We start from the raw sequence: 27,236 nt of genomic DNA, 5'->3' as shown, positions 1-27,236 counted from the left end.
AATGGAAATATCCACTTACTTGTGAGCACACACTTCTCATAAGACAATCCCTTCCTCTCCGATCTCTCAGATCTAATCCTCAAAAGGAACTTGCAAAACACCTTTCCTAGATGAGCCTATGACTTTCGTAGACTTCATAAATCTACTGAATACAAAAAATCATGAACTCATTATAGACATTGGATATATGACACATTTCAACCTGCCTGACATCTGATACACCAGGTACCTGCCTGACCTTACCATTTACACTTTTCTGTCCCCCGCTTCCTCCCCTACTTTCCTTTTCTATCCTTTGTTCTCCTAATTTCCACCTATTTACATTCTCAATGACATCTTGTCACACTTTTAGCTTCTTTCATTTCTTGGAGTTCTCAGAGCAGCAGAGACTCCCATTGCCTGAAGAAGGGTGCATGTGCCTGAAAGTTTGCAAAGAACTTTTTTTTCCAACTAAGTTGGTTTAATAAAGATATTACATCTACTCAAAGAAGCTTGCCTGCCTATACTTGTACTCATTTAGGCCTTAAAAGTAGACTGAAGCCTTAGAGGTAATGGTGCCATTACTTGAACTAGCACCCCAACCACCCATAATAGCTATAATACAGTTTAAGTTTAGAATGTTTTGGAGCTGTATGTAATCCTGTCTTGTTTTGTGAGCAAGCTGTCAAGGGGAATTCCAGATATTACTAGAATGTTAAAGCACTCTTATCCCCATGTGCTAACTTCCTTTCCCATGAAAGAGACTCTTTTTCATGGGGACACACTCAACTATATAGTAGGGGTGCACCGATTAAAGATTTTCTTGGCCAGTACAGATGCCAATCTGATAAACAATTTACTTTAAAATGCTTTGCAAGGAATTTTAAAATACTGACATAAATAAGCTTTTTTTTTTTTTCTCTTTTTTCTGGTGCTGTCCAGCAGCCTCCTGCATCATATGTATCAGTGTCCTGGCACTTAAATATGGTGGTGGCATGGGGAGGCTTTTAAGCAGAGTAGAGCCACATGGGGTGAGGGCTGAGGCGGGCTGCCTGCTATGGGCTCAGGGCTGTCTGCTGTGCTGCCTTTGCCTGGGAGCCCTGTGCTGGTTGCGTGCCCCCTGCCCACCCAGCAACGGAGGGCACAGTTTGCCACCCCCACTGCTGCCAGGCAGGCAGGGGGCTCACGGCCAGTATGGGGCTTCCAAAGGAAAGGCAACAGAGCAAAGAGCCCCAAGCCCACAGAGAGCAGCCCACGTCCGCCTCCCACACAAATCTGGGAGGGCATATGCCCCCCCCCATGTCTCCCCTGGGGGATGCATGCAGTGGAGAGGAGATCCCCCACCTCCACTGGATAAGCTGCCCACAGCTCCATCCCACTCCCCACCCTGGCCTTGGATCCCATACACTGATCTGGCTGGGTAGCACCCCCAGCCCCACTCCCTCCCTTACTGTGAGGGCCTTGATCTGCCCTCCTATGCCTCTTCCTTCCCCCATGTCCCTTCCTCTCCATAAACTTACTTGCAGGGAGCTGCTCTCCATTCTGGCTGGCTGTATTCCTAGTCATGTGCTTGCATGTAGCTGCGCACATGCATCTGGTGCCCCCTGTATCTCATTCTCAGCAACCCCAAGCAGGATCCTTTGCAGGCTAGAATTCTGCTCACCTGTAAGGGAAACTGCCCTTTCCCAAGGGAACCCTGGCATCCGGGGGCCCCAGCCCTGCGGGGAAGAGGAAACCCAGGTGTCCAGGGCCCTGGCCAGAAGACATAATTATTGGTAAACATTATTGGCTACATCAGCCAAAAAAAAGCCGATAGCTGATGATGTAATTTCCCCTCTTACCAGTGTTGATCCAATAGGCATCTGATATAGTGGTGCACCCCTAGTATATAGTCTTTGTATAAAAGAACATAATGTATTTGGAAGACTTAAACATGGTTAAATATACACTGCACCAGATGGGGATGGACTTAAAACATACGTAGATGCTTTCCTGAATGAGAACGTAAGGACATTGATAACTGTTGATATGTGCTTACTTTACATACATTTACAGCACAGAAAATTATCCGGTTTGTTGAAACATAGAAGACAGGGTAGATTTGTACTTTACAGACTAACCAAAGTAGAGAGAGACGGCGCACAAGCTTTTATGCATGCACAAGCTTGTGCATCTCTACTTTGGTTAGTTTGTAAGGTACAAATCTACTGTGCCTTCTACTTTTTATATATATGTAGCAGAAGCTTCAGCTCACAAAAGCTAAATGTATATGTGTACGTATATATGTGTATGTGCTGGTTAGGCTAGAAGGTGCCTGCCTTCTATTTGATTTCATACTAACAAAGCTAACTACATCTCTCTGCTTATTGTTGAAAGGTACCAGGTCTTACAGATTTTTTTCCGCATATTTTTGCTTCATAATTCATATTTTAGTTCTACATTGGTTCCACTCCACCTTCATGGCACAGATTCCAGTGTCAGGGCTCACATCTTTTTACCTTTTGAGAGTCTTGGTTGCTAATTTAAAAATGGTTTTCAAAAGTTAAACATAAAGTCAGTTCAGATGTAACATTATCCTACCAGGGAGTGGAGGGAAGGGGGGTGGGGAGGGATGGAAATAGTAGACTGGTGTGTAACTGTTCCCCCTACAGTTGATTATATTCTTGTGGATGTATTTTGTGGATTAAGTCTTTAACAATCAGAAGGGTGTAGGAGGCAGATGGAGATCCTGAAATTCTTGCTTATTCTGTTGACGTGCTTGTTACAAAATAATCTGGAGAAAATTCCAGATATTACTAGAATATTAAAGCGCTCTTATTCCCATAGTATATAGTTTTGGATAAAAGAACGTAACATATTTGGAATCAGGACTTGTGGTAAAAGTGATATCTTTTATTAGACCAACTACATTTTTGCAAAAAAAGATCTTTAATTGCACATTTGGAAGAATATGTTTGCGGGGGGTGGGGGAATCTATTCCAGATATTTTTGAAGACTTTGGTGTCCTATCCACATGGAATTGTTTGCATCTGTAATTTCTAAGTTTGTGTTGAGATGCTGCTCATCCACCAGAAGTGACTTGTTAATGAAATACAAGGGGAAAATATAGGCTGTGGTTGCTTTAAGGAAGACATGAAATGAAGAGGGTAGGGAGTGCTGTTTTGACTGCTGACATTTGTGGCCTTTTGGCAGTGTTTCATATTCTTCTTGCTTGCGTAAGAGGTGGACTGTCTTTACTGTAGCTACTGTTGCCATGGAGAGATAGCGGGGGAGGATTCCTAGGATCTGTAAGCCTGTGAGAGATTACGTCTTAGAATCACACTCTGAGTATAACGTGATGTGGCAGGGTAATGCAGGTGTGCTGTGGCACACATAATGGGAGATGACCTGTCAGCTGTCTGGTAACGTGACTGTTAAAATGTTCCTTAATTATTACAAGCAGAATTTAAAAAGAAAAGAAAAAAAAGTGCAAAGCCTGTCAGTTAGCTTTGGGCATAAAAGGATTATTTTTACTTGCATGTGGGCTAGGTTGCAAAATGTTGCATCAGTTTTTGTACCAGGATTGTTTGCACTGTGTGGCTGGATTAAAGGAAAGGACATTTATACATACTGATGCATATTTATAGGGCTGCTGGGGACTGATTCTTGTATAGTAGAACTGGATTCCTTTAACTTGGATCTGCAGCCTTGATTTATTGTATCTGTCTCAACTCTCTTGTTCAAACATACAACAGAAACTGTTGTGGTGCTGCTTAATATGGTTCCAAAAATACGGTGCTGTAGGAGAACACGCGGCCAGCAATAAATCTGTAACTGTTCTGTGCTATAGGTAAAGTTACCTCTCAGGTTTAGTTAAAGGCGAGTCATTGACAGATATTTTTAACGTGAAGGGAAGGAATGACAAAAGATGACAGCATTATCTGCTTGGGTAAGTTTTTTTAGTTATTTGTAATTAACATCCTTTTGTAATTGACATCCTCCTCCTGAGCCTCAAAACAGGAGATATTGTTGCTACTGGGGTCTTTTAAAGCTTTTGAGACCATTAATATTTTATGAGGTTAATTTCTAAAGCAAGTGATAATTTGTTGATTTCCGTCACTGTAGTCTTTTCATTTGTTGCTGCCAGTGTAGGGGGAAAAAACTTTATAAATAATTTGCTTTTAACATTGAAAGAGATCATTTACACCTTGACAGCAGGTAGTAGAAATGTTTAATTCTGGTTTGGGTTTTTGGGGGGCTTGTTTCAATTTTGGCAGGTATACTTTAAAAAAAAAGAGATGAGGGAGCAAACCCTACTTTTTTTTTTTTCCTGGTCTTTCGTACTTTGTTTTCTGGCAGTAAAATGTACTAGGAAAAATCTAAGTAAATGCAACGTGCTCAAATTGTTTTACAGCACTGAGGTGAGAAATGGGTTTGAATGGAAGAGAGTACATTACTGGGAAATGAGCTTGCATTACACCCACAGAGCATTTACTGTACATTAGTTATTACCCTGTTGTTTTTGTTGTCTGCAATTAATTGAGTAATTTCTTCCATGACTGAAACTGCCGGGTAAGCATGTTTGCTTTGAAAGGCAGTATCCTAAATCTAGAGAGCTTTTGCTCTCATTATATTAGCAAACTCTAGCAAGGCACATTTTCTGCACGATAGGTATGAATTCTTGAAAGGTAACAGTGGGGGTTAATTCACTGTTACATAAACAGCCAATAACAGCATTTCATTATACTAGAATTGCTGTAATATAGCTATTAGGTACTAAGCTATTGTTGAGAGAGAAGCCTGGTTTTGGTATGCATGGATAAAGAAATGCTGCCTTTTATGAATTTTGTTTGGATGATGAAGACACCAAAAGTAAATTAACAGAATGTTATGTCTGTAAAATAAGGACATGTATTAAACAGGGAAAGCCTAACTTTCAAAATATAGGTTGGATTTAACATTCAGCATTACAGTCAAGATAAAATCTCTCCCTCTAAGTTGTACTGAAATAATCTACCAGACAATTTTTGTGGAAGTTGAGCATTCATTGCCTGAAAAGTGTGGGTTATTTAAAAATAATTATTAAAAAGAAAAGGAAGCCTTCATTTCTGCTTTTCTGTAAAGAGTTCTAAGAAAGCTGAAGAAGTTGGTGTATGAAATGATTTTTAAAAGGGGCAATAAAGCTTGGCCAAAATATAGGCATATGAATAGGACAGTGAAACATAACAGCAGATTTTATTGCAGCAGTGTTATGCAATAGTTCATCATAACCTGGGAAGCAGAGTAAAGAGATGAGAGTAGCTGATAGTGATGAAATGCCTCCGTAAGGTATTGGAGCCAGTTCTCAGAAATGGAATATTCAGTATTAGTAGCTGAAAATGTGCTGATGCTTTTAAAAAGTTGTATTCTAAAAGCATGCTACAACATCTGATTAGATTATTGTTATGCTATTTGAATGCTTATTTAGTGAACTTGGCACATTTTCAGTAGCAGGTATCTTCAAAACTAGTATTTTATTTTGATAAATTTTTTAAAGTATAGTAAGCATAGTTACCCAAGGCATTTAATGCTGTTTAGACATTTGAACTTTGCTTGCTTAGATACCTCCTCAGTTGTCTGTAGATTAATTTGCAACTGTTTCTTTTGCAAATGGAACCAGAAAAATATTGTTTGTACTGCAGTTCCATACAAAATAGAAGAGTACTCTTTAATGAACTGTTATGTATGCAGTAGATTTTTTAAATGAAAAGCCAGTTGTCTTTAAACAGACATTTATATGTTGATTCTTATAATTTTACAAACTTGTCTGCTTTTTTTTAAAAGATGCATCATTTTTCAGTACCACCATTGTTTCTTTGTAATGCACACCAGTTAGTTTTTATTAGCTGCTTTTTTTTTTTTGTGGAAGTGTCTTTTTAAATATTTGAGCCTGAAACTTGATAAGCTAATAGTAGTTACCTTGGCAAACTACAGAACAAATGAAGATGGATGATACTTGACCTTAAAACTATTTTGGGATGGACTGGGCAGATGCAACTGAAAGTGGAGAGTTAACTGCTGTTCTTTTGGCAGCAACATTTAACAGTGTAGAATTTCAGTAAATACTTCCTTTGGAAAAGGAAGTGACACACATGCCCCATCTTCTGATTTGATTCTGAAGTTTTTCTAAAGCCCTGGGTTTGCAAAGAATCACAATTTTTAATAGTTGCAGTCAATATTATGTAGATCCAGATTTGAGATGTTTTGTACTTCCTTGACATATAAACTTAAATATACTTATTTCTGTATTTTTGTACTGGCATGTGTGCCCTTGTCATTATATGCAGTGAGTTAAAACTATTTTACAAACATTTAAAATAGGAGACCTTTGCTACAGTCAATATAATTATACCAGAGTAAAAGTACTATAAATCAGAGGAAGATTGTTGGCTCATTTTGCTCTATGCACTATGATTCAGTTATAAACCGTGGTACTGTACTACTTGAAAGCGTTGGTGAAGTTGGATGACAGAACATGGTACTCATTACTGCACGTGTGTGTACTACTTTAGAGCAGCGAAGATTAAATACAGTATCTGCATTGGTTTATCTGTTCTTGGTTTGCCTCCTGAAACTTATGACAGAACCATGGCATTTATTTTGGAGGGGACTTACAAAAGTACAGGGGGGAGTTAGGTACCAAACTGCCCTTCAGAAATTTCTCCCTGACTATAAACTTATTAGAAAATTGCTTGTCAAGATTTCATAGATTTCATAGACATTAGGGCTGGAAGGGACCTCGGAAGATCATCGAGTCCAGCCCCCTGCCCAAAGGGCAGGACATCAGCTGGGGTCATAGGATCCCAGCAAGATAAGCATCCAGTTTCATCTTGAAGGTGTTCAATGAAGGCGCTTGAACGACCTCCGGTGGCAGGCTGTTCCAGACCTTGGGGGCTCGGACAGTAAAGAAATTCTTCCTTATGTCCAGCCTGAAACGATCTTGTAGTAGTTTGTGACCATTCGTCCTCGTCATCCCTTGGGGTGCTCTGGTGATCAAACGTTCCCCTAGATACTGGTGGTTACCCCTGATAAACTTGTAGGTGGCCATCAGATCACCCCTGAGCCTGCGGTTTTCCAGGCTAAAGAGCCCCAGGGCTCTCAGCCTGTCATCGTAGGGTCTGCTTCCCTGACCCCTGATCATGCGCGTGGCTCTTCTCTGGACTCTCTCAAGCTTCTCCACATCCTTTTTGAATTGTGGAGCCCAAAACTGGACGCAGTACTCCAGCTGCGGCCTCACTAAGGCCGAGTACAGGGGGAGAATGACGTCCCGGGATTTGCTTGAGAAGCATCTATGGATGCAAGCCAGCGTTTTGGTCGCTTTACTAGCCGCAGCATCGCATTGCAGGCTCATGTTCATCTTGTGGTCAATGATGACCCCCAAGTCTCTTTCTTCCATAGTGCTAACCAACATAGCACTGCCGAGCCTATAAGGATGCTGCGGGTTTTTTTTCCCAAGGTGGAGAACCTTGCATTTATCGGCGTTGAACACCATCAGATTCTCATCCGCCCACTTGCTGAGCCTGTCCAGGTCAGCCTGGATCATCTGCCTGTCTTCTGGTGTGGATGCTTTGCCCCAAAGTTTGGTGTCATCGGCGAACTTGGCCAGTCCGCTTCTGACTCCAGTGTCCACATCGTTAATGAAGATGTTGAACAGTATGGGTCCAAGGACAGAGCCCTGGGGGACCCCACTGGTCACAGGACACCACGATGAGTGACTTCCATCAATTACTACCCTCTGGGTCCGACCCCGGAGCCAATTTTCCAGCCAGTGGATCGTGGGGGACCCAAGGTGACAATTGGCCAGTTTCTCCAAGAGACGATCATGGGACACCAGATCGAAGGCTTTTTTGAAGTCAAGATATATGACATCAATCTCATCTCCCTTGTCCAGGTGATAGGTCACCTGGTCGTAGAAGGAAATGAGATTGGTCAAGCAAGACCTACCCGCAACAAACCCGTGCTGGCTATCCCTTAAAATGTTGGCGTTGGCCAGTCCATTAAGGATGGCCTCCTTAATAAACTTTTCTAAGATCTTCCCCGGGATAGAAGTCAGGCTGATGGGCCTATAGTTAGCCGGATCCACTTTCCTCCCTTTCTTGAAGATAGGCACCACGTTGGCCTTCTTCCAGTCTTCGGGCACTACACCAGAGCGCCAAGAGTTTTCAAAGATCCGCGCTAGAAGCTGGGCTATGATGCTCGCCAGCTCCTTGAGTACCCTGGGGTGAAGATTGTCAGGGCCGGCTGACTTGAAGGTATCCAGCTTCTCAAGATGTTCCTTCACAAAGTCAGCATTAATGGAGGGCAGGGGATCACCCTCACCCGGACTTCCTGGCCCTGTAGCGGGCACGGGCGTCCCATGGGGCTGATGAAAGACTGATGCAAAGTACCTATTTAATAGGTTGGCTTTTTCCTGGGCGTCAGTTGTCAGTTGCCCCATCTGGTTCAGCAGGGGTCCAACGTTGCCCCTGCTTTTCCTCCGGCTCCCCACATATCTGAAAAAGGACTTTTTATTGTCCTTGATGCTCAAAGCTAGCTGGAGTTCAGTTGCAGCCTTGGCTTTCCTGGTCTGCTCCCTACAGGACCGGACCAGTGCAGAATAATCCTCCTTGGAGGTGACTCCCATCCTCCATCCTTTGTAGGCCTTTCTTTTTAGCCTCAGGAGGTCTGCTAGGTCCCTGGAGAGCCAGGGGAGCTGCTGTCCCCTCTTGCTGCCTTTCCTCTGAGATGGAATAGACTTAGTTTGTGCATTGAGGATCACTCCCTTGAGGAGCAACCACTCTTCTTGAACTCCCCTCTCCCTGTGGTCACAGTCCCTTAGGGCCTCACTGACAAGCCTCCTAAGCTTGTCAAAGTCGGCTTTCCTGAAGTCAAGGACTTGCGTGTTGCTGACTGACTTGCCAGCTTTTCGGCGGATGGTGAAGGTGATCAGCTCGTGGTCGCTTTCACCCAGCTTCCCATCGATCACTAGGTCTCCGACTAGGTCCTTCCCAGTAGCCAGCACCAGGTCGAGCAGCGCTTTGCCTCTCGTTGGCCCATAGACTTCTTGAGTCAGGTAGAGGTCATCCACGCATGAGAGGAAGCTCTGCGACCGCTCAGATTTTGCTGAGTGATCCTCCCACGAGATGTCATGGGTAATTGAAGTCACCCATGACAACCATGGTCCTGGAGCAAGCTGCCTCAGATAGTTCCTGGGCAAACTCCTGGTCTAGCTCAGGACTTTGGGTGGGAGGTCTGTAATAGACTCCCACCATTGTGTCCCCTGTGCCGTGTTCCCCACGGATTATAACCCAGAGGGTCTCCAGCCGTCCACCCTGGTCGCCAATATCGGCTTGCAGGGACGCGTAGCTTTCCTTAACATAGAGAGCTACACCCCCGCCCCTTTTCTCTACACGATCCCTCCTGTACAGGGTATAGCCATCTATCCCCGTGGTCCAGTCATGGGTGGAGTCCCACCAGGTCTCCGTGATCCCTATGACATCGTAATTGCTTGCACTGAGCAGGAGGATGAGCTCCTCCTGCTTATTCCCCAAGCTCCTGGCATTTGTGTACAGGCAGGCAAGTGCCCCCTGGGGGGCTCCTTCCTTGCCCACAGATTTTACCAGGGCTGGGGCTGGGGTGGGCTCCCTTGAGTGCCGTGATCCGCTGGCTTTGCAAGGATTGTTCAGCGGGCCAGCAGTGGCGGTAGTCCCCCCGTCCCCCAGCGGGCTTAGTTTAAAGCCCGGTGGAGCAGGTCAGCCAGTCTGACTGAGAAGAGCCTCCTCCCTAGGGGAGAGAGGTGGAGACCATCTCTTCCCAGCAGCTCGCTGCCTCTCTCGCCAAAGAGCGGGCTGTGGTCATGAAAGCCAAAGCCTTCCTGACGACACCAGCGCCGCAGTCTTTGGTTGACCACATAGATCCTCCTGTCCCTTCTCAGCCCATAGCCTGAGACTGGGAGGATCGACGAGAACACCACCTGTGCCCCCAGACCCTTAAGCCCCGCTCCCAAATCCCTGTAGCGCCTCATGACCTGGCTGGGAGTGCTCCGAGCCGTGTCATTGGTGCCCACATGAATAAGGAGCATGGGATAGTGGTCTGTGGGTTTGAGGAGCTTGGGGATCCTCTCTGCAATGTCCCGGATGCGGGCCCCTGGGAAGCAGCAGACTTGCCGGGCTAAGGGGTCAGGGTGGCAGATTGGCCCCTCCGTCCCCCTCAGGAGGGAGTCTCCCACAACAAACACCTTACGTTTTGTCTTGGGGAGAGCAGGGGCGGGAGTTGCAGTTAAGCCCATGTTGCCTGTGGGGGCCGGCAACTCAGCAGGCTCTGCTGGGGCAGCAAGAGGTGCATACCTGTTGCTCAGTTCTGGCGGGAGAGGGGCCTTGGTGCGGCGGGCCTTAGGGCCCTTGACCACCTTGGTCCATGCCCCTGGCTGGACACAGCAGGAGGTCCCAGAGTCCTCCTCTGGCCTGGAGGGAGACTGTGATCTACCCTCTGCCTCCCGGGGGAGAAGGGCCTGGCAGTAGGAGTCTATCTCCTGCTCGCAGTCCCTGATGGCACGCAGTCTGTGGACTGTGGCCTGGAGCTCCTCCAGCTGGCGCGCCAGAGACCCCAAAAGGGAGCAGACCCCGCAAGGGGAGGTCGCCATGCTCCCAGGAATAACTGGTGGGCAGGGACGGAGCCCTGCATCTGGCCCCCCTCCCCCCCACCACTCTGGGTCCGGGCCTGCTCCGCCTCCACTCCCATCGCCAAACCGGGCCCAGCCCCGCTCCCCCCACTGTGTCAGGCCTGGGACTGCTGCCCCTACTGTGCCAGGCCAGATCATGGGGCAGTCGGAGCCCAGTGGGTCGTCCAGGGGTGCAGTGTGGGGTGAATGTGCCCCCCTCACCTGGCTTCCCTGTGGTGTGTGCAGTGGCAGGAGCTGCCTGCCCACACCCCTAGAGGAGCCACTGGGCTCCAATTGCCCCTTGACCTGGTCCAGCCGAAGCGCAGCCATGGGGGCTTCTCTCGCGGCTCCTCCGGCTGTGCCTGCTTCTGCCCCAGTGTGGGGGAGCCGCAGGAGAAGGCCCTGTGGCTGCCCTGCCCAGCCCCATCCCCCCGCCCGGCCCAGACAGCATGTGAAGGGGGATGCAACGCAGGGCATAGTTTTGCCAGTTGGCGCGGGATGCGGGCGCAGGAGTGCTGGGCTGTGCTCTGCTGCTGCTTTTCCCCTTCTGCTTAGAGCGAGCTGTGACTGCATCCTGCACCCTCCCGGCTGGGCAAGCAGCAGCAGGGCATAGCCCCCGCTCCCAGCACTGCTGCACCTGCACCCTGTGCTCCTCCTACCCCCCTCCCTGAGTAACGTGCTCCCCCCACATCAGCTGGGCAGCTTGTCCCAGCCCCCGCCCCAATCCCTCCTTCCCCTATGCCCGTTCCCTCCTCCCTCCCCAACTCCAACAGACTTACTAGCTGGTGTCAGCTGCCTGTTTAGTTTATGTCCGAATATTTCTGAAGCTTTTTCGAATTGATTCAGAGCTGTTAATTGGTCTTCCGATTTGATTAGGAGATTCAGTCCCTGAATCGGGCTGAATCTCCTCTGAATCGAATTGGCTACCGAAGCTTTGAACAGCCCTACTTCCTAGGCTTGTTTATATTTTCATTGCTAAAGGGAGCAAAAATCAAAGAAAGCTAAGGCCAAGATTTTCAGGAGTTTAATGATTTTGGGTATCAACTTTGGTGCCCAATTAGGGTCATCATAAAAGTGGCCTGATCCTCTGAAGATGTTGAAAAACCTTGTGCACATTAAGATATCCCAAACTAATAGCCCTATTTGAAGTTTTGGGCCCAAATATATACTGTAATACTACAGAAATTTCTGTAAGGGAGTAGTTACAGAAACCAGAAGGGGTTCAAAAGTAGCATCTGGTCAGTATGTGAAAACAATACAAAAGATTAAAACACTCAGAAGTGCAAATAAGGAGGTAATAACAGAAGTCTGTTCCTTCTAGTTGGATGGCCATAAGCTGCCTGTCAGTTGGTATATATTTATATAGCTCCATCTCAGTAGTAACTGAACTCAGAAACATTAATTAATTTGTCCTTAGAGTAACCCTTTGCAGTACGGAAATATTGGTTATAGGAAACGAAGACACAGAAAAATTAGGGTTTTTGCCCAGCATCACGAAAGAAATCTGTGGCACACACTGGTATTGAACCTAGGTATTAAGACCTAGTTTAGTGCCTTAGCCTTGCAACCATATTTTTTTCATATTCTCATTATAGATTCATAGATTCATAGATGTTAGGGTCGGAAGGGACCTCAATAGATCATCAAGTCCGACCCCCTGCATAAGCAGGAAAGAGTGCTGGGTCTAGATGACCCCAGCTAGATACTCGTCTAACCTCCTCTTGAAGACCCCCAGGGTAGGGGAGAGCACCACCTCCCTTGGGAGCCCGTTCCAGACCTTAAAATGCTGCCAGACAGCCACCACTGCTGGTTATCTTTTCTTTCTCAGTGTAACTCCCCCAGTTTCACTCACTGGGCTGCTTAGTCAAGAGCAGTTGCCCACTCCCTCCTTTTCTTGTGTCTGTGTAAAAGAAACACTGCCATTGGGTTGCTTCCTGCCACCTGCTTTCATTGCACTATAAGTTTGGAGGGTTTCCAGTGCAGCCAGTCCTTACTCCTGTCTGCACCCTGGGATTCTAGAGGAGCTCTGAAGAAACAAACCATTGTGTGGTATTTGGCAGGTCTACAGAGCTGCTTGCCACGGGGCAGCGAAAGTAATAACAAGGTAGTTCCCACAGATAACTAGATGTTATGAGGCTAGAAGAGTGAAGCTACACCAGGAGGTTTTATCAGGTAATAAAGCTGTTGGATGAAATCTTGGTTCTATTAAAATGCGTTGGAACTTTGCCATTGAATTTGTTGGGGTCCTGATTTCACCCACAAAGTATGGGGTTTTCCTGGGTTAATGATTTCTGCAACCTTCTATTATTTCTACTGGCATGTAGGTTTTTGGATCCCAAAGCATGCACTGTGTATCATCTGCTATTGGTAGGGTATAATAAAGTTGGAGGGCTTATCAGAGTTTGGGGTTTGGAATGAGCAAGGCATTTGAGTTTGATCCAATTAATTCCAAGCAACAGAGGAGACTCAGAGAGAGCTTTTTCTGGGCAAAACCAAAAATTCACAACTTTACCTCTATATATACAATTTTGACATAGTTATTGGCTTAAATTACATACATATTATATACATATGTATGTGTGTTTTGGTATATGCAAAATTATCATTTGCATGCATATATTTGTCAGTGAGAGAAAGAGGAGGATGTTAGAGAAGCACTATTTGAAAAGCTGTAATTAAGTTTGAGTTAAATTTGATACTTAAAGCAGGGAGCCTTTTTCTTTATATGAAAAATAAAGCATTTCCTTCCAAAATTTTAACATATTTTGTGGAATGAATTCTCTGAAACTTTCACAAGTAAATCCATTAATTAGTTTAACTTGCTAAACATTTCACAATGTTGCCCTTAAACAACAAGAAAAATATCATCAGGTGCCAAACCATTGCTTGTGTATATATCTAATGATCTGTTAACCCATTACTTCAAGCTTCTGTAATTAAAATTCTCTGAAATCACGTTCATGGATTACATTTGATGGGGTTTTTTAGAACTACAGGAAAACCTTGTTAATTCAAAATGCAGGGAGCCAAAAAAAAAAGTGACTTCTAAATAAACAGAAATGAGAAAGAAAGGTGTGCTCAGCTGTGAGCATAAAGAAGAAGTCAACATCTAGTTGATGTAGTGGTTCATTATGACTTGAAAAAGAGTATGCAGTGAGGCGGACTGAGCACAATGCCTACTATGTCTTATTCAGATGAGCTATACTAAACTAACTTTGTGGTAGGTTCCTACTGGCATATTTGACAAGCATGAGCCTCAGTCTTGTGCCAGGTGCCCTATGGGCATGCTCAGTGCGGGCTGCATTCAATCAACTTTGTAGTTGTTTCCCATGACTGAGCATGTGCTGCTCTTGGCAGTGGTTTAATGATAGACAAATTATTTAATGAGGTTTTCCTGATCCAAAGGACCAGAAAAGGACTTTGAATTTCAGAGTGCCTGTAGTTTGAATTCTCTGCATCCTAAAGCATACAAAAACATATCCTTTTGGCTGGGGAGTGACAATAGCTTTGAAGTATCTGATACTTTGAACTATCCAATATCGGACTAATGAGGTTTTCCTGTATTGGGTTTTTTATGCATTTTCTTCGTAATGGAAAATTTCTCTTTCATTGGAGCTGATAAATAATCCTAAAATTTCCGTGAAATATTGTCCTCTTTGAAAATGGCTGCTATGTTTCACTGTTTTTAGTGGGGCTGAAAATCCAATCTGTCCTTTGCAGTAAAGGCCACAGCTTCCATTCACTTACCCCTTGGTGCATTCCTTTCCACCAGAGCTATATGACAAATGTTCCAGGAAATTGTAAGATGTTGACTTTTTTTTTAATCTTAAGAGAAAATGAGAAATTGAAATTTCCAAATGTTTACCAGCTAATAATCTGAAAATAAAATTTTAGATCAAATCAAAGAAAAAATTCATTTTGGTCATTTTTAAACTTTGTTTCTATTTGACTTTTTAAAAGTTTTTTAAAACTCTAAGTGCAAATAATCTCTTTTTTAAAAGAAAATTCATTTTGGAGGGGAAAAAAAACCTTGTTTGTTGTTTTGTTCCAGAAAATTTGAAAATGTTCTGGCTTAAAAAAATTAGGTTTGGCAATCTGCCAAAATGGATCCTTTTCAGTGAATAGCTTTGGTTTCAATGAAACAACTTTTTCTAAAGAAATATATATATCCATTAGGCCTATGTGAAGCAACTAGTATTCGCTTTGAATTTGCCTGATTTGGGGGACAGTGATTCTATTCGGTGATTCAAATCACTGTCCCAAATTGATTTGGCCGAATCTGATTCAGAGATTCAGCCACTGCCAAATTGGCTGAATCTCTGAATCGAACAGGCCCCATCCTCTTCCTGCTCTCCCAGCCCCCAAAATGGCTGCCCCATCCAGCCCCAGCATCCTGGCACTTTAAAAAAACACAAAAGAAGACCAAAAAAAAAAAAGCCCTGCACTCATCAACTCCTGCCAGTGGGGGTGCGATCCCTGCTGCTCCCCGCTGCCCTATGCTGCGGTGGTGGGGCTCTGCCACAAGCCCCCTGAAGCCTCGATGTCCACTGTAGCAACCAGTGAGTGTGGGGCTGTTTATTTATTTATTTATTTATTTATTTATTTATTTATTTTTAAGTGCTGGGATGCTTTGGCTGGTCAGGGCAGCTGTTGATGGGGCTGGGAGAGTGGCCAGGGGGTGCTCAGGGGTGCTGGGGGAGCAGGCAGGGGATGGGGCCTAGCAGGGGTCCCTTCACAGTCCTCTCTCCCCTGCTTCAGCCCTTCCCTCCCCTTGGCTCCTTACTTACCGGCCTGGAGGCCAGGTCTAGCTGCCTGTGCTAGCAGGTGGGGACTACCCGAATCTCTGAAACTTCTCTGAATCAATTTGGACCTTTTTATTGGTCTCCCATTTTGATTTGATCTGGCCACTGAATTGGGCCGAAGCTCCTCCGAATCAAATCGGCAACCAAAGCTTTGCGTTGCCCTAATATCCATGGTAACATATGGAAATGCACAGTTAGGTGATCCACACAACATTAAGTTTACCCTTTTATTGATACTAGAAGTCAACCTATCTTTGAATATCAGTTAGATTAAAGTAGTATGCTAAAATACCTTAAATCATTATGGGATTATTGCCTTGTTGCAACACTATGGAAGTTAAGTTTGTTTGGGTCCCCTACCTGTGTGTTTGCAAACCTATGTTGGAATTTTCATTTTAAGTTTAACAATGCTAGCTTTGAAGATGATCGCAATGTCCCTACAATGCATTTTATATCATTGTATATCACTCATATACACTCTTAACCTTAACCTCATTTTGGTATAGTTCTTCTTGCTTTGACGTTTTAAAGAAAGGTGTGTTTTCTTGCATTGTATTCATTTGGTTTACAGAAGGGGTGTTGACTCATCTTTGTAGGCTGTATGTTTTTCTGGTTCTTAAGGTTTCATGGCATGGCTGTAAAAACTGCTCTGTTGGCATGGTCAGTTCCCAGTGAATTAGCACAGCTGCTGCAAGAGGTAGGTACTTTTCAATTTACCACTTTCAGTCACCGCTGGCAGCAAAAATTGACAGCAGTCGGCAATGGGGGTGAATGGTGGTGGTGTTAATACCCCTGAGTACTGGGACTGTGGCCTGCCAACTGATCTGAATTTGACACTTCTTGTTTACAGTATAATATTTACAAGCTGCCGATCATCAAAAGAATGTTCAGATCCCTAATCAATCTGTATAGACTATTACCAGTGTATGCTCAGAAATGGGATTTACTTGAAGGTTGCTACTGCTTTTTTGCCATCATTTATTATGAAAACTTTGCAAAATCGCAAGTAATTTTTGCAAGGTATTTTAAACTGTAGTTTTAAAATATATTTTAAACATGAATGTTTTTATAAAGCAGAATCCTGTAAATATGTTATAGATGACTTTGACAAAAATGAAACCAGACATCTGCAAAACAAGCCAAAATGAGTTGCATTCAGTTGTTTGATGTGACACTTCATTTCTCCTGTATATTTTATATACAGCTTTGGCACTATTCTGATAGTTACTGGGTAAATGGCTTTTTATTTTCCCTTATATTCATCTTGTTTATACCTTGTTACTTATCTTCTAGCCACTTAAGAAGCTTGGAGTGGCTATTGTTTAATTTGTTTTTAGATTACACGGTTTGAACATGAGAAAATTCATGGAAATTGAATATTCAAATTACGACAGCTCCTGTTTTGCTCCAGTTTGCATTGAATATTCAAGTTTAATGATTTTTCTTCCACTCCAGTAGTAGGAAAATTACACTTGACAACATCTGTTCTCTTAGACTTTCAGTATCTCTGACATCTTGAAGATTTGACAAAGTTATTCTGCCCCTTTCTACATCTAGCGTGTAAATTCAGGAGCACCAATTTGTATTTCGTATCTGTGATGATGGGTCTGCAGACCTAGAACAGATAAAATGTTATCCTCAGTGCCATATAGGAAAGTAGTCTCAAGGATACTTAAAGTAAGTTCTTTAAGTAAGAGGCACATTGTAATTTTAGAAAACTGAATTTTTAAAAAGCCAGGGAATAAATATAATTTTGGAATTTTTGCAGTTAACTGGTTTGCTGCCTCCTAGGCTCAATTTTTCTTTCATTTTCAGGTAGCATCAATAGAGTATTCTGATTGCAGCTTCCAGACCCTTGTGAGATAAAAGAGCTCCTCTGAACTTTCCTCTACTGCACATCACTGAGTAGCCAAAGGAATAGTGCAAAGAGCAGAGCTGTAATTTAGTTGCATAATATATTCATTATTTTCTGTCAGCTACTAAAATGTTTATTACATTTGAGCAGATGTGGGACAGTTTAACAGTGATTAAAAATACACTGTGTAGTTAAAAATTATTAAAACAGGGTTTTTTTCCCCTTGGAGGAAAGAATGAGACACCATTTTTTAATCTATTTGGATAGTAATAGTGATGGCTTAGCAAGCTATTTTAATAAGAGTCTACATAGTGTCAGCACAAGGAACATGGAGTGCAACCAAAATTATCCAGTATGCTCCAAAAATCTGTTTCTAAGATTTGAATGTATTTGGACACTTCAACAACAGGTGTTGGCTTTTAAAAGAAATTTAAGCTGAATTATTTGCTTTTTCTTATCTTACTCAAAAAGAACACCATGTTTTGAATACTGCTTTTTAAGGTAAGTTGTTTTTAATACAATTCATGGTATTTAGGACTGCTAACACAGGTAGGTGATTTTGAGAATCCAGAATTACATCTGGTGATATAAAGGCCTTTGTTGATATAGCTTTGGGAACAGGGATTGCATTTTTATATGGGTAGAGTGCTTAGTACAGTGGTTCCCTATCCTTAATGGGTGGCCCCTAAGTAGTATAATATGAACAATAACCTTCTGCCTGCAGTATATTAATTCAGCCTTTGGGTCTTTTTGGAGTCCTTGTTGCTTTGTGATACCTAAAAACCTTGCTTTCAATTAGACACAGTTAGAGCATTGTGCCACATTTTGTGAGACAGTTCTGTCTGTGGTGATCCAATTGTTTGTCCCCCAAGTAGGCTTATATTGCACTTGCCCCTGAATCTATATCCAAAGCCTATTGAAGTGAAAAGAAAGTTTCCCATTGTTTTCAAATGGACTTTGTATCACATTCCAGTTTCTAATAATGGAACTACATACCTTGAAAAAGTGGCAAGTAATGCAAAGCACAACAACCAATTGACAACTGTGTACATGCCACTCTGGCTGGTGCTCTTTTTTGGTATGCAGGCTGCTCTCTAAATACAAAGTTTAATTATGGCTTTTGTTTTAGAATTCAGTCGCGTTGTGACTTAATATGCTGGATCACCTTTATTGGAAATTATACCTGTTGCAATCGACGCATAAATCGAATTTGCATAAAGCAAACCTACTTTATAATGTAACAAATAGGGATAGGTTCCCATGGCATTGAGGGAGGGAGGGAGTGAGGTTGGGGCAAGGGAAGGGGTGGGGAGAGGGGTGCTGCTTCCAGGGCTGCGTGACGGAGCAAAACAGAGGGAACTGTCAGTGGGTGCGGGGTGGTGGGGGCACAGCTCTAGCTGCAGCAGAGCTGGGGTGAGGGGGAACAAGTGGAGCTCTGGGTAGCGTGAGGCCACTCACCCCAGTCCCTGCTGCAGTCACCCCAGGAGTGACCCGTGACGGCTGCCTGCAGCTGCTGGGTTTCACCATGCTCTGCTTGTCCCCCCCATACCTGGGCTCTGCCTGTCCCCCCACACCACAGCTCCTGGGCTGTGTCATGCTATGGTGAAGGCAGCTGGTGTTGGCTGCTCCTGGGGCACTGAAACAGGGGCTGGGGTGAGTGGATAGAAGCGGAGCCCCAGGCAGCACTAGGCACGGCACTCGCCCCAGCCCCTGCTGTAGCAGCTCCAGGAGTGGCCCACGCCAGCTGTGGAGGAAATTATCAGTGTGTGTGTGTCGGGGGGGGCACCTCTTGCTGCACTATGCCCCTCAGGATGACTGGGTTGGGGGGCTGTGCTGGGCTGTTCCTGGGGGGGGGGGGGGGGTGTCCACAGATCTGTGCACGGGACAATGGCAGGCTGGGGCCAGTGGTGACACTGGGCTCTTCCTGGCACTTGGGCCAGACCACACTGAGCACCAGGAACAGCTGGGTGCCGCCACCGGGCTGCACCATGCCCTGAACCCCCTGGGGCTCCACCTGTCCCAGTCACACCAGCTGCAGCTGTTAAGCTAAGCTTATCTCCTACCTCTCTCCTTGGTCCATCAGTGAACCGCAAGAGAACATCACTAACACTGGAGACAAAACTGGAGATTTTGAAATGCGTAGAAGCTGGTGATGGGCCTGCTGCACTTGGCCGTGCATCCACCCTGGGTGAGTCCACCATATGTGCCATCAAGAAGAATGTCGACAACATAAGCAGTTCTGTGATCCATTCAATACCACTTACTGCCAAGATAGCAATGAAAGTAAGGAACCTGCTGTTGGAGAAGATTGTAGGGATGTGGGTGGAAGATCAGACCTAGAAGAAGATGAATCTTTCCTCCACTGCGATAAGGGGTTAAGGCCCTGCAAATTTATGGCTGCCTGCTTCAAGAGAATGGTGGCCCTGAAGAGCCCATTATGGCTCGTAAGGGTTAGTTTGACAAGTTCATTTGGCGTACGAGATTACACAGTGTTTAGATGACTGGGGAATCTGCAAGTGCTGATCATAAAGCTCCTGCAAAGTTTCCTAAGGGGTTTGAAGCAATCATAGCTGCTGGGGATACAGTCCTAAGCAAGTTTTCAATGCAGATGAGATGGGGTATTTTGGAAGCAGATGCCATCTAGGGCATGCATCTCCAAGGCAGAGAAGGTTGCAAGTGGGATCAAGTCTATGAAGAACAGGCTGACTGTCCTAATGTGTGGCAATGCTGCTGGAGATTTTGAGTGCAAGCCACTGATAGTCTACCCCTCCCTAAACCCATGTGCATTAAAAGGATTGAGTAGGAACATGTTACCTGTATACTGGGCTGCAAACAAGAAGGCATGGTTGACAGGCCAAGTTTTTGAGGACTAGTTCACTCAGTGTATTATCGCGGAGGCACAGTGCTATTGCAGGGAGGCTAACCTTGCATTTAAGGTGTTGCTCATTCTTGACAATGCCCCTGGACACCCTAAACACCTGGAAATTATCAACCCCAATGTGAGAATTGTGTTCCTCCCCCCTAACACAACCTCACTAATCCAGCCTCTTGATCAGGGTGTGATCAAGTACCCAGGAAAAAGCTGGGTTCCCAGGTACTGGTGCCATGCCAGGTAGAGTAAAGGATGAGCATGGTAAGAATAATCACATTCCTACTATTACCGTAGAATTGGTGTATGACCAGTTAAAAAAAATTAGATGTGTACAAGTCAGCGGAACCGGATGATCTTCATCCGAGAGTGCTGAAGGAGCTAGCTGAAGTCATTGCAGAACCCCTGGCAAAACTCTTCCACAAATCATGGCACCCTGAAGAAATCCCTGAGGACTGGAAGAGGGCCAATGTTGTGTCCATCCACAAGAAGGGCAGGAGGGAGGACCCGGGTATCTATAGGCCAGTCAGCCTAAATTCCATTCTAGGGAAAATCATAGAAAAGTTCATCAAGGAGCCTATCTGCGATAACCTTGCAGAAGGTAAGATTCTGAATGACAGCCAGCATGGCTTCGTTGCGGGCAGGTCTTGCTTTACTAACCTCATCTCCTCCTATGATCAGGTAACTTGCTACCTGGATGTGAGAGAGCAGGTTGACATTGTATACCTTGACTTCCAAAAGGCCTTTGATCTAGTATCCCACAATGTCCTCGCGAGAAAATGGAGGATTGTGGGCTTAACTCCAAGACAGGTGGGTGAGAAACTGGCTGCAGGATACAACCCAGAGCCATAGTGAATGGATCTGTGTCATCTTGGCGAGAAGTGGGCAGCAATGTCCCTCAGGGGTCAGTGCTTGGTCCAAGATTTTTCAACATCTTTATTAACAATTTGGATGTGGGGGTGAAGAGCTCACTGGCCAAGTTTGTGGATGACACCAAGTCATGGGGGAGCGTGGTCACACTTGAAGATAGGCTATAGTTACAGGCAGACCTAGACAGGCTAGCAGGTTGGGCAGATTGGAATCTGATGAAGTCCAATTTGAGAAATATAAAGTGCTCCACCTGGGGATGATCAACCCCCAACACATGTACAGGCTTGGCAGCACTAAACTGACTAGCACCACAAATGAAAGGGGCCTGGGGGTAATAATAGATCACAGTATGAATATTAGCCAGCAGTGCGATGCTGTAGCCAGTAGGGCAAATAATACTCTGGCATGCATCAACTGATGCATCTCCAGCAAAACCAAGAAGGTGATTCTTCTGCTTTACACAGCACTGGTGAGACCGTAGCCAGGATGTGGATTCCGACAATGAGGAATTAAGTGTTGATGAACTGATAGAGATTGCAGCTGCTGATGAGGAAGAGGAGGAACAGGAGCAAGAGGTGGTCCTTGAGGTCAAGGATATGATTATGAAGAAGGTAGCCGAGTTTTTTTGCTTGGGCTGAGACTTGCTTAGTTTGCCCTGGATATGGGCCCTAGCCTGGATAGGAGCCTACAGTTCAAGTGTGGTTTGAACTCTCTCCTTTGTCACTACAAGGAGGTGCACACCCAGATCCAACTACACTAGGGGAGGTTATATTGGCAAGGTTATGAGAGCCCCATGCCTGTTGATTCTCCTATGGATGTTACCTTTCCTGTATTTCCTACCAGCGATATGGAGTCTGACACCTGAAGACCCTTCACCACTCTCTTTTCATACCAACTAAGCATTCTCCACTACCCTGTGCTTGTGTGTACTGTCTGCTGTTGTTGACTACTATACCAGAATTGTCTTTGTAAAAGTGGTAGAAATGGGTCTGGGGGTCAGTAGTGTATACAAGGTCAATTTGGTTTACGCGAGGTAAGTCTGTAGGGGAAGGGACAGGGGGAGGGGTGCAGTGCAAAGCAAGGGGAACAATCAGTAGGTTAGGGGTGGGGGGGTGAGCCTCTTGCTGCTCTGAGCTCCCCATGACGGCTGGGGGGCTGTGTCAGGCTCTTCCGGGGGGGCTGCCCCCAGGACTGCTTGTGGGATGACAGGTGGCTGCCGCAGCAGGCTGGGGCTGATGGCGGCACTGGGCTGTTCCTGGCATTCGGCGCAGCCTGCCCCAAGCACCAGGAAGAGACCGGTGTTGCCACCAGCCTCAGCTTGCAGCGGCAGCCTGCTGTTGTCCCACGCGCAGATCCGGGGACATGTGCCCCCGAGGAAGAGCCTAGCACAGACCCCCAGCCTGCAGCCATCCCAGGGGACACGGAGCAACAAGAGGCATGCCCCTCCCCACCCCCACTAACAGTTCCCTCTGCAGATGGTGCAGGCTGTTCCCAGGACTGCTGCAGCAGGGGCTGGGGTGAGTGTCTCACCCAGTGCTGCCTGGGGCTCCGCTTGTTCCCACTCACCCCAGCCCCTGCTGTGGTGGCCCTGGGAGCAGCTGACATGACCTGCCTGCACCATGGCACAGTGCAGCCCAGGAGCTGGGTTGAGTGGGGACAGGTGGAGTCCAGGTGCGGGGTGACAGGCAGCACAGTGCAGCCCAGTGGCTGCAGGCAGCTGCTGCTGGTTGCTCTTGGGGCTGCTGCAGCCGGGGCTGGGGTGAGTGGGGCTCTGGTCCCATGGCCCTTTCCCCTCCTCCTACAGACTTACCTGCTTGGGCAGGGTGGGGGAGGGGGCACCTATGCTGATTGCATAAGAGCAAATCTACCTTGCCTATAGCGATTTATGGGTCTAGAAATGCTCATGGCGTAAGAGTGAATTTGTATATACAGAACCCGCATAAATCGAGGGAAACCTGTATTTGTCGTTCAAAGGCAAATTCCATTTTGAGCTATTGAAACGGATTTCTGCATCTGCTTGTTTTCTACACTTCTCCCCCCTCCCCCCCGAACCAGAAAAAGAGAGAGAGAGAGAAAGAGAAACAGTTCGAGAAGCTGATTTTGAGAGAATAGACACAACCAGGTGTGTGGCAACATGGACAATAGTTGTGGCAGTGATTCTAGCTTGTATATATGGCTGTATTTTTCAAGTCTCCATAAGAAGGGTCAGTGGAAACTTGAGAACCTACCAGGAAAGGAAGAAATTTTCTTTGGAGGCAAGGGTAGAAATGGAGGAGGTTCTTGTGAAGGTCAGGGTCTGTCGATCAACTTCCCTTCCTGTTGGAAAGAGAAATATACTGACCAAGAGGCTAATTTATGCTTCTGTTGGGATTCAAAGCTTTCTAACATATTAGTGTCAGAGGCCTCTGTCCACTTTCCAGTAGCAGCCAGAGAAAAACACAAACTTTGAATGTCTTGGTTGTATTAGATCCAGCAACTAGTGGAGTTTTAAAAAATGGAGAAATTCCTTTAAATCACACTTGAATTTAGCAATACCAGAAGGAGATAGCTGGATTACCTGAACTCCTTGGAATCTTTCTCTCTCTCCCTCTGTTTGAGTAAGGGGTTTCTTTCTTTCATCTCCAAAGAAAAGAGAAGGGTAGGTTGCTTCATTTCAACTTTTTTTTAGTTTTCCATAATTTTGCAAAAGGGAGTTTGCTGCAGGAAGAAAGAGAGGCTGTGGAGCTCCTCCAAAGGCCGGATGGAGCTAGTGATAAAAACACAGATGGCAGCAGCATTGTTACTCTCCCAACATAGTGGGAGGAAATGTTTGGAGACCTGGACAGGTGTAGCAGCAGTCACTAAGGCTAGGAACAGAAGTTACACACAAACCAGCTTAAGTGATCAGAAACCTGTAACGGACCAGAAATTCAGTGGATATAAACCACTTTCAAAATGGCCGAAACTGGTTTAAGATAAACCTGGCTGAATAAAGACTTATCAGACTTAACTGATTTAGGTCAGACTGATTAGAACTTCTGTTCCAGACTCTTCCCTGGTTTAAGTTAACTCTCAGTCCCCCAGCATCCCAGGATGCTTTGCAGCCCTGGGCTGGGTAGGTGGTGCTGTCTGCTCCAGCCGAGCAAGGTTGACCCCACTTCTCTCCTCCTTATCACTGCTCCGGCTGGCTGAGAAGGGTGGGGAACCCTGCTTTGGAGTTTCCCCCTTGCTGCTCCAGCACAGGAGTGTGGGGGGGGTATGGCCAGATGCCTATAGCCTGAGGGGAAGGGGAGGTTTAACCCCCATCCCTCCTGAAGGGAACCACAGCTGGGGTCTGCCTGGCTCTGCCCCACCCCCCACTCACTGCTCCAGCAGGGAGAGCAGGGACATGGCCAGACACTGGCCCCAGGCCTGAGGCGAGGGTGGGGGGGGCAATCACAGAGGCAGGGCAGGCAGGGACCTCCGGAGGTCCTCTAGTCCAGCCCCTGCCTGAGCCCTGACCACACCTGCCCGTACAAGGGTTTATTCTCGGTGCCCACAACTGAGAACACCTGCCAGAGGGTCTCTGTAACTACTGGGGAAAAAGCCATCAAGAGCTTCCTGAGGGCAGTTTTCCCTCCCTGCTGTACAGTGGGGCCCAGCACTGTCCCACTCCAGTGCTGTGCAACCCCCACCCCCCAACCCCATGGTGGGGGAGGAACAGGAGGGGAAGAGCCCTGCCCGCCGCAGAGACTTTGATGGCCTGGCCTGGGTGCAGAGAGGAAGGAGCAGACTGGGCACGCAGCTCCCATAGCCCAAGCCTGAACTGCAGCTGGCTGGGAAGGGCCCTGCCCCCGTGGCCTGACCCAGCCCAGCTCAGATTTTCTGCGTCCACCATCAGCAGTGCCCACAGGATGGTCCAGCTCAGATCAGTAGCCCTAGCCTGAGTGAGGCATGTGGATTGCAGGGCTGGGCTGCTGGGGCAGGGTCCTTCCAAGCCGGGCTCAGTCTGGGCAGCTTGGGCTGGGGCCACGAGAGCTGTGCACCTGGTTTGAACCTGGCTCTCTACTCCCAGGCTGCACTGGGCTGTCACAGAGCTGGTGTGGCAATCAGGGCCTTCCCCACCATGATGCCTGAAGTGGGGTGGGGTTTGTGCAATGCTGTCTTGGGGCTCAGGGCTGGAGGGGCACAGCACTGGCCCTGCTGTGGAGCAGGGGGGAAAACCAGCTGCAGGAAGCCCTCGGTGGCTTTTTTTACCCAATTGTACAGAGCCCCCTAGCAGGTGTTTTTGGTTATGGGTGCTGGGAGCAATCCTTGTATGGGAGGGTCTGGCCAGGGCTCAGGCGGGGGCTGAACTAGACACTAGAGGATCTCTGGAGGTCCCTGCCAGCCCCACTTCTCTAATTTCACCCCCTCCCTCCGCTCCTTCATCCTGGGGATGCGGTCTGGCCATGCCCCCGTTCTCACTGCTCGACACTTCAGTGTCAACTAGGGGTCAGATCTGGTCATGCTCCCTCCTCCTCCCTCCAAAAAGCCTGACAAGGGCTGCTTCTCACCTCACCCTCCAAGCACACCCTAGCTGGGGTCTCTGCAGGCCAGGGTAGGGGTTTAAACCCCTCCCCAGACATAGGCCTGCCAGGGCCTGGCTACCCCCTGCCCCTCCCCTCCCTGTCCAGCTTCTGGCCTGAGCCACTGCAGGCAGGTGGCTGCATTACCTGAATCAAAAGTGAATGTCTATTCACTTGCTTCTCACTTCAGTCGATGCAGTTTAGACTAACTTGCGAAGATTGAATCAATTCAGGTTCAGGCTTTTTGAATGTCTGTACTTAGTTTAAAGCAGCATGGGATAGTGCACCTGATATTCCCCCCCCCCCCCCCAAACCCCCCAAAAAACAAAAACAAACCATCAGTGCACTGAGCATGACATACATATGTGAAAATGATGCCAACTTCTGGCATTGGCCAGTGGTAATCTTGTCTAACTCAGCCTATCTTTGTATGCTTATAAGGCTTTTAAAAATAGGCATCATGCCTGAAATAGCACATCAACAGATTTAATTCCCTGCTCTATCTTTCGTTGTGAGGTAGTCTATGTCTCTTTTTAAAAAGTCAGTAGTTTTTCAAACAATGTATTCCATGGTAATAACAATTACTGAAATACAACATAAATGGACAGTAGGGGCACATGTGAGAAACTCCCAAATATATTAATTCCAGCCAGTGTATTACAGCCTGTTCCCTAGCAAGGCTGTGTTCTGGCTTATTCTATTATACAGAGCTAAATAATGAAGAGTTCCCCCACTGGCATAGTGACTCTAAGCCAGGGGTTGGCAATCTACACCCCCTGGGCTGGATCTAGCCTGCCAAGAGATTGGATCCAGCCTGAGAAGGTCTGACCCAGGTGGGGGGAAGGATAGGAGGGGATCAGGCAGCACCCTCCTCCACAGTGCTGCCTGCTGCTCCTCTCTCTTGCCTGTACTTACTCTCACTTCAGAGGGGCCAGCTATCTGTAGTGTGGGTAAGCACAGACAGTTTGAGCTCTTGGAGGAGGAGGGGAGGGAAGGCAGCAAAGATCTGTGGCCTGCTGCAGGGAGCCAGAGTAGCTAGGTCTGGCCTGGGGTGGTAGGGCTGATCTCTGGGCTAAGCCATCCACTTCCAGTCTCCTTCCTGTTGGGTTAGGAATGGGTCAAGGCTGGAAGGAACATGCGAGTAGAACAATACTGCATTCTTATAATCCACTCCTGCCAGAATGGCCAGTTGGGGATTGTTTTTGACTGTAAGTTACTTCTTATGTCTGGATCAATGCTTGGTAGTCTAATACTCGGGGAGTCTCAGTGACTGATGCAAAACCACCTCTGTGGTCTCTCCCTCCAGGCTTAACTGTGATGGGCTGAGAAGGGCTGCTTTTTAGGATCTGCCATTGAGATTTAAAAAAAAAATATTTCTCTTAATATAATTATATTTCTTCAAAACTTTATTTCACCAACTGTGTGCATTTAAAAATAAAAATGAGTATTTTTTGTTAAGATAAATTTGGAGCATTTTAGAACTGCAAAGGTAGTTAAGTATTGCTTCATTTAGCAATGTGGTCTTCCATAGAAAAATACTTTGCTTATTAGAAATATACAAATATAGTTTGTATGCGTGTGCACGCATGTGGACTTTACAAGCCAAGTCGTAGATAATACAAACTTTGTTTTTTTTATCTCAGGTGTATGTATATGCATGTGTTCTGTGCCTCTGGTA

General features: G+C 46.1%; 1 protein-coding gene across 5 annotated transcripts in view; it reads left to right on the top strand.

The window, feature by feature from the left end:
* Positions 1–27,236, top strand: part of HIVEP1 (HIVEP zinc finger 1) — a 204,361-nt gene that overhangs the window by 58,913 nt on the left and 118,212 nt on the right. For 4 of the 5 annotated variants that reach the window (XM_059724426.1, XM_059724427.1, XM_019494867.2 and 1 more), the window contains exon 3: positions 19,377–19,481. The exons of the other annotated variant lie outside the window; for it this stretch is intronic. In XM_059724426.1, coding sequence (XP_059580409.1) covers positions 19,377–19,481 — 105 coding nt within the window. The remainder of the gene's footprint in view (positions 1–19,376; positions 19,482–27,236) is intronic. 5 annotated transcript variants of the gene reach the window in all.

This window comes from Alligator mississippiensis, chromosome 3 (assembly GCF_030867095.1).
Source record: "Alligator mississippiensis isolate rAllMis1 chromosome 3, rAllMis1, whole genome shotgun sequence".
Lineage (NCBI taxonomy): Eukaryota > Metazoa > Chordata > Crocodylia > Alligatoridae > Alligator > Alligator mississippiensis.
The sequence above is the reverse complement of the archived record's forward strand: the minus strand, read 5'-3'. Positions and strand labels throughout refer to the sequence as shown.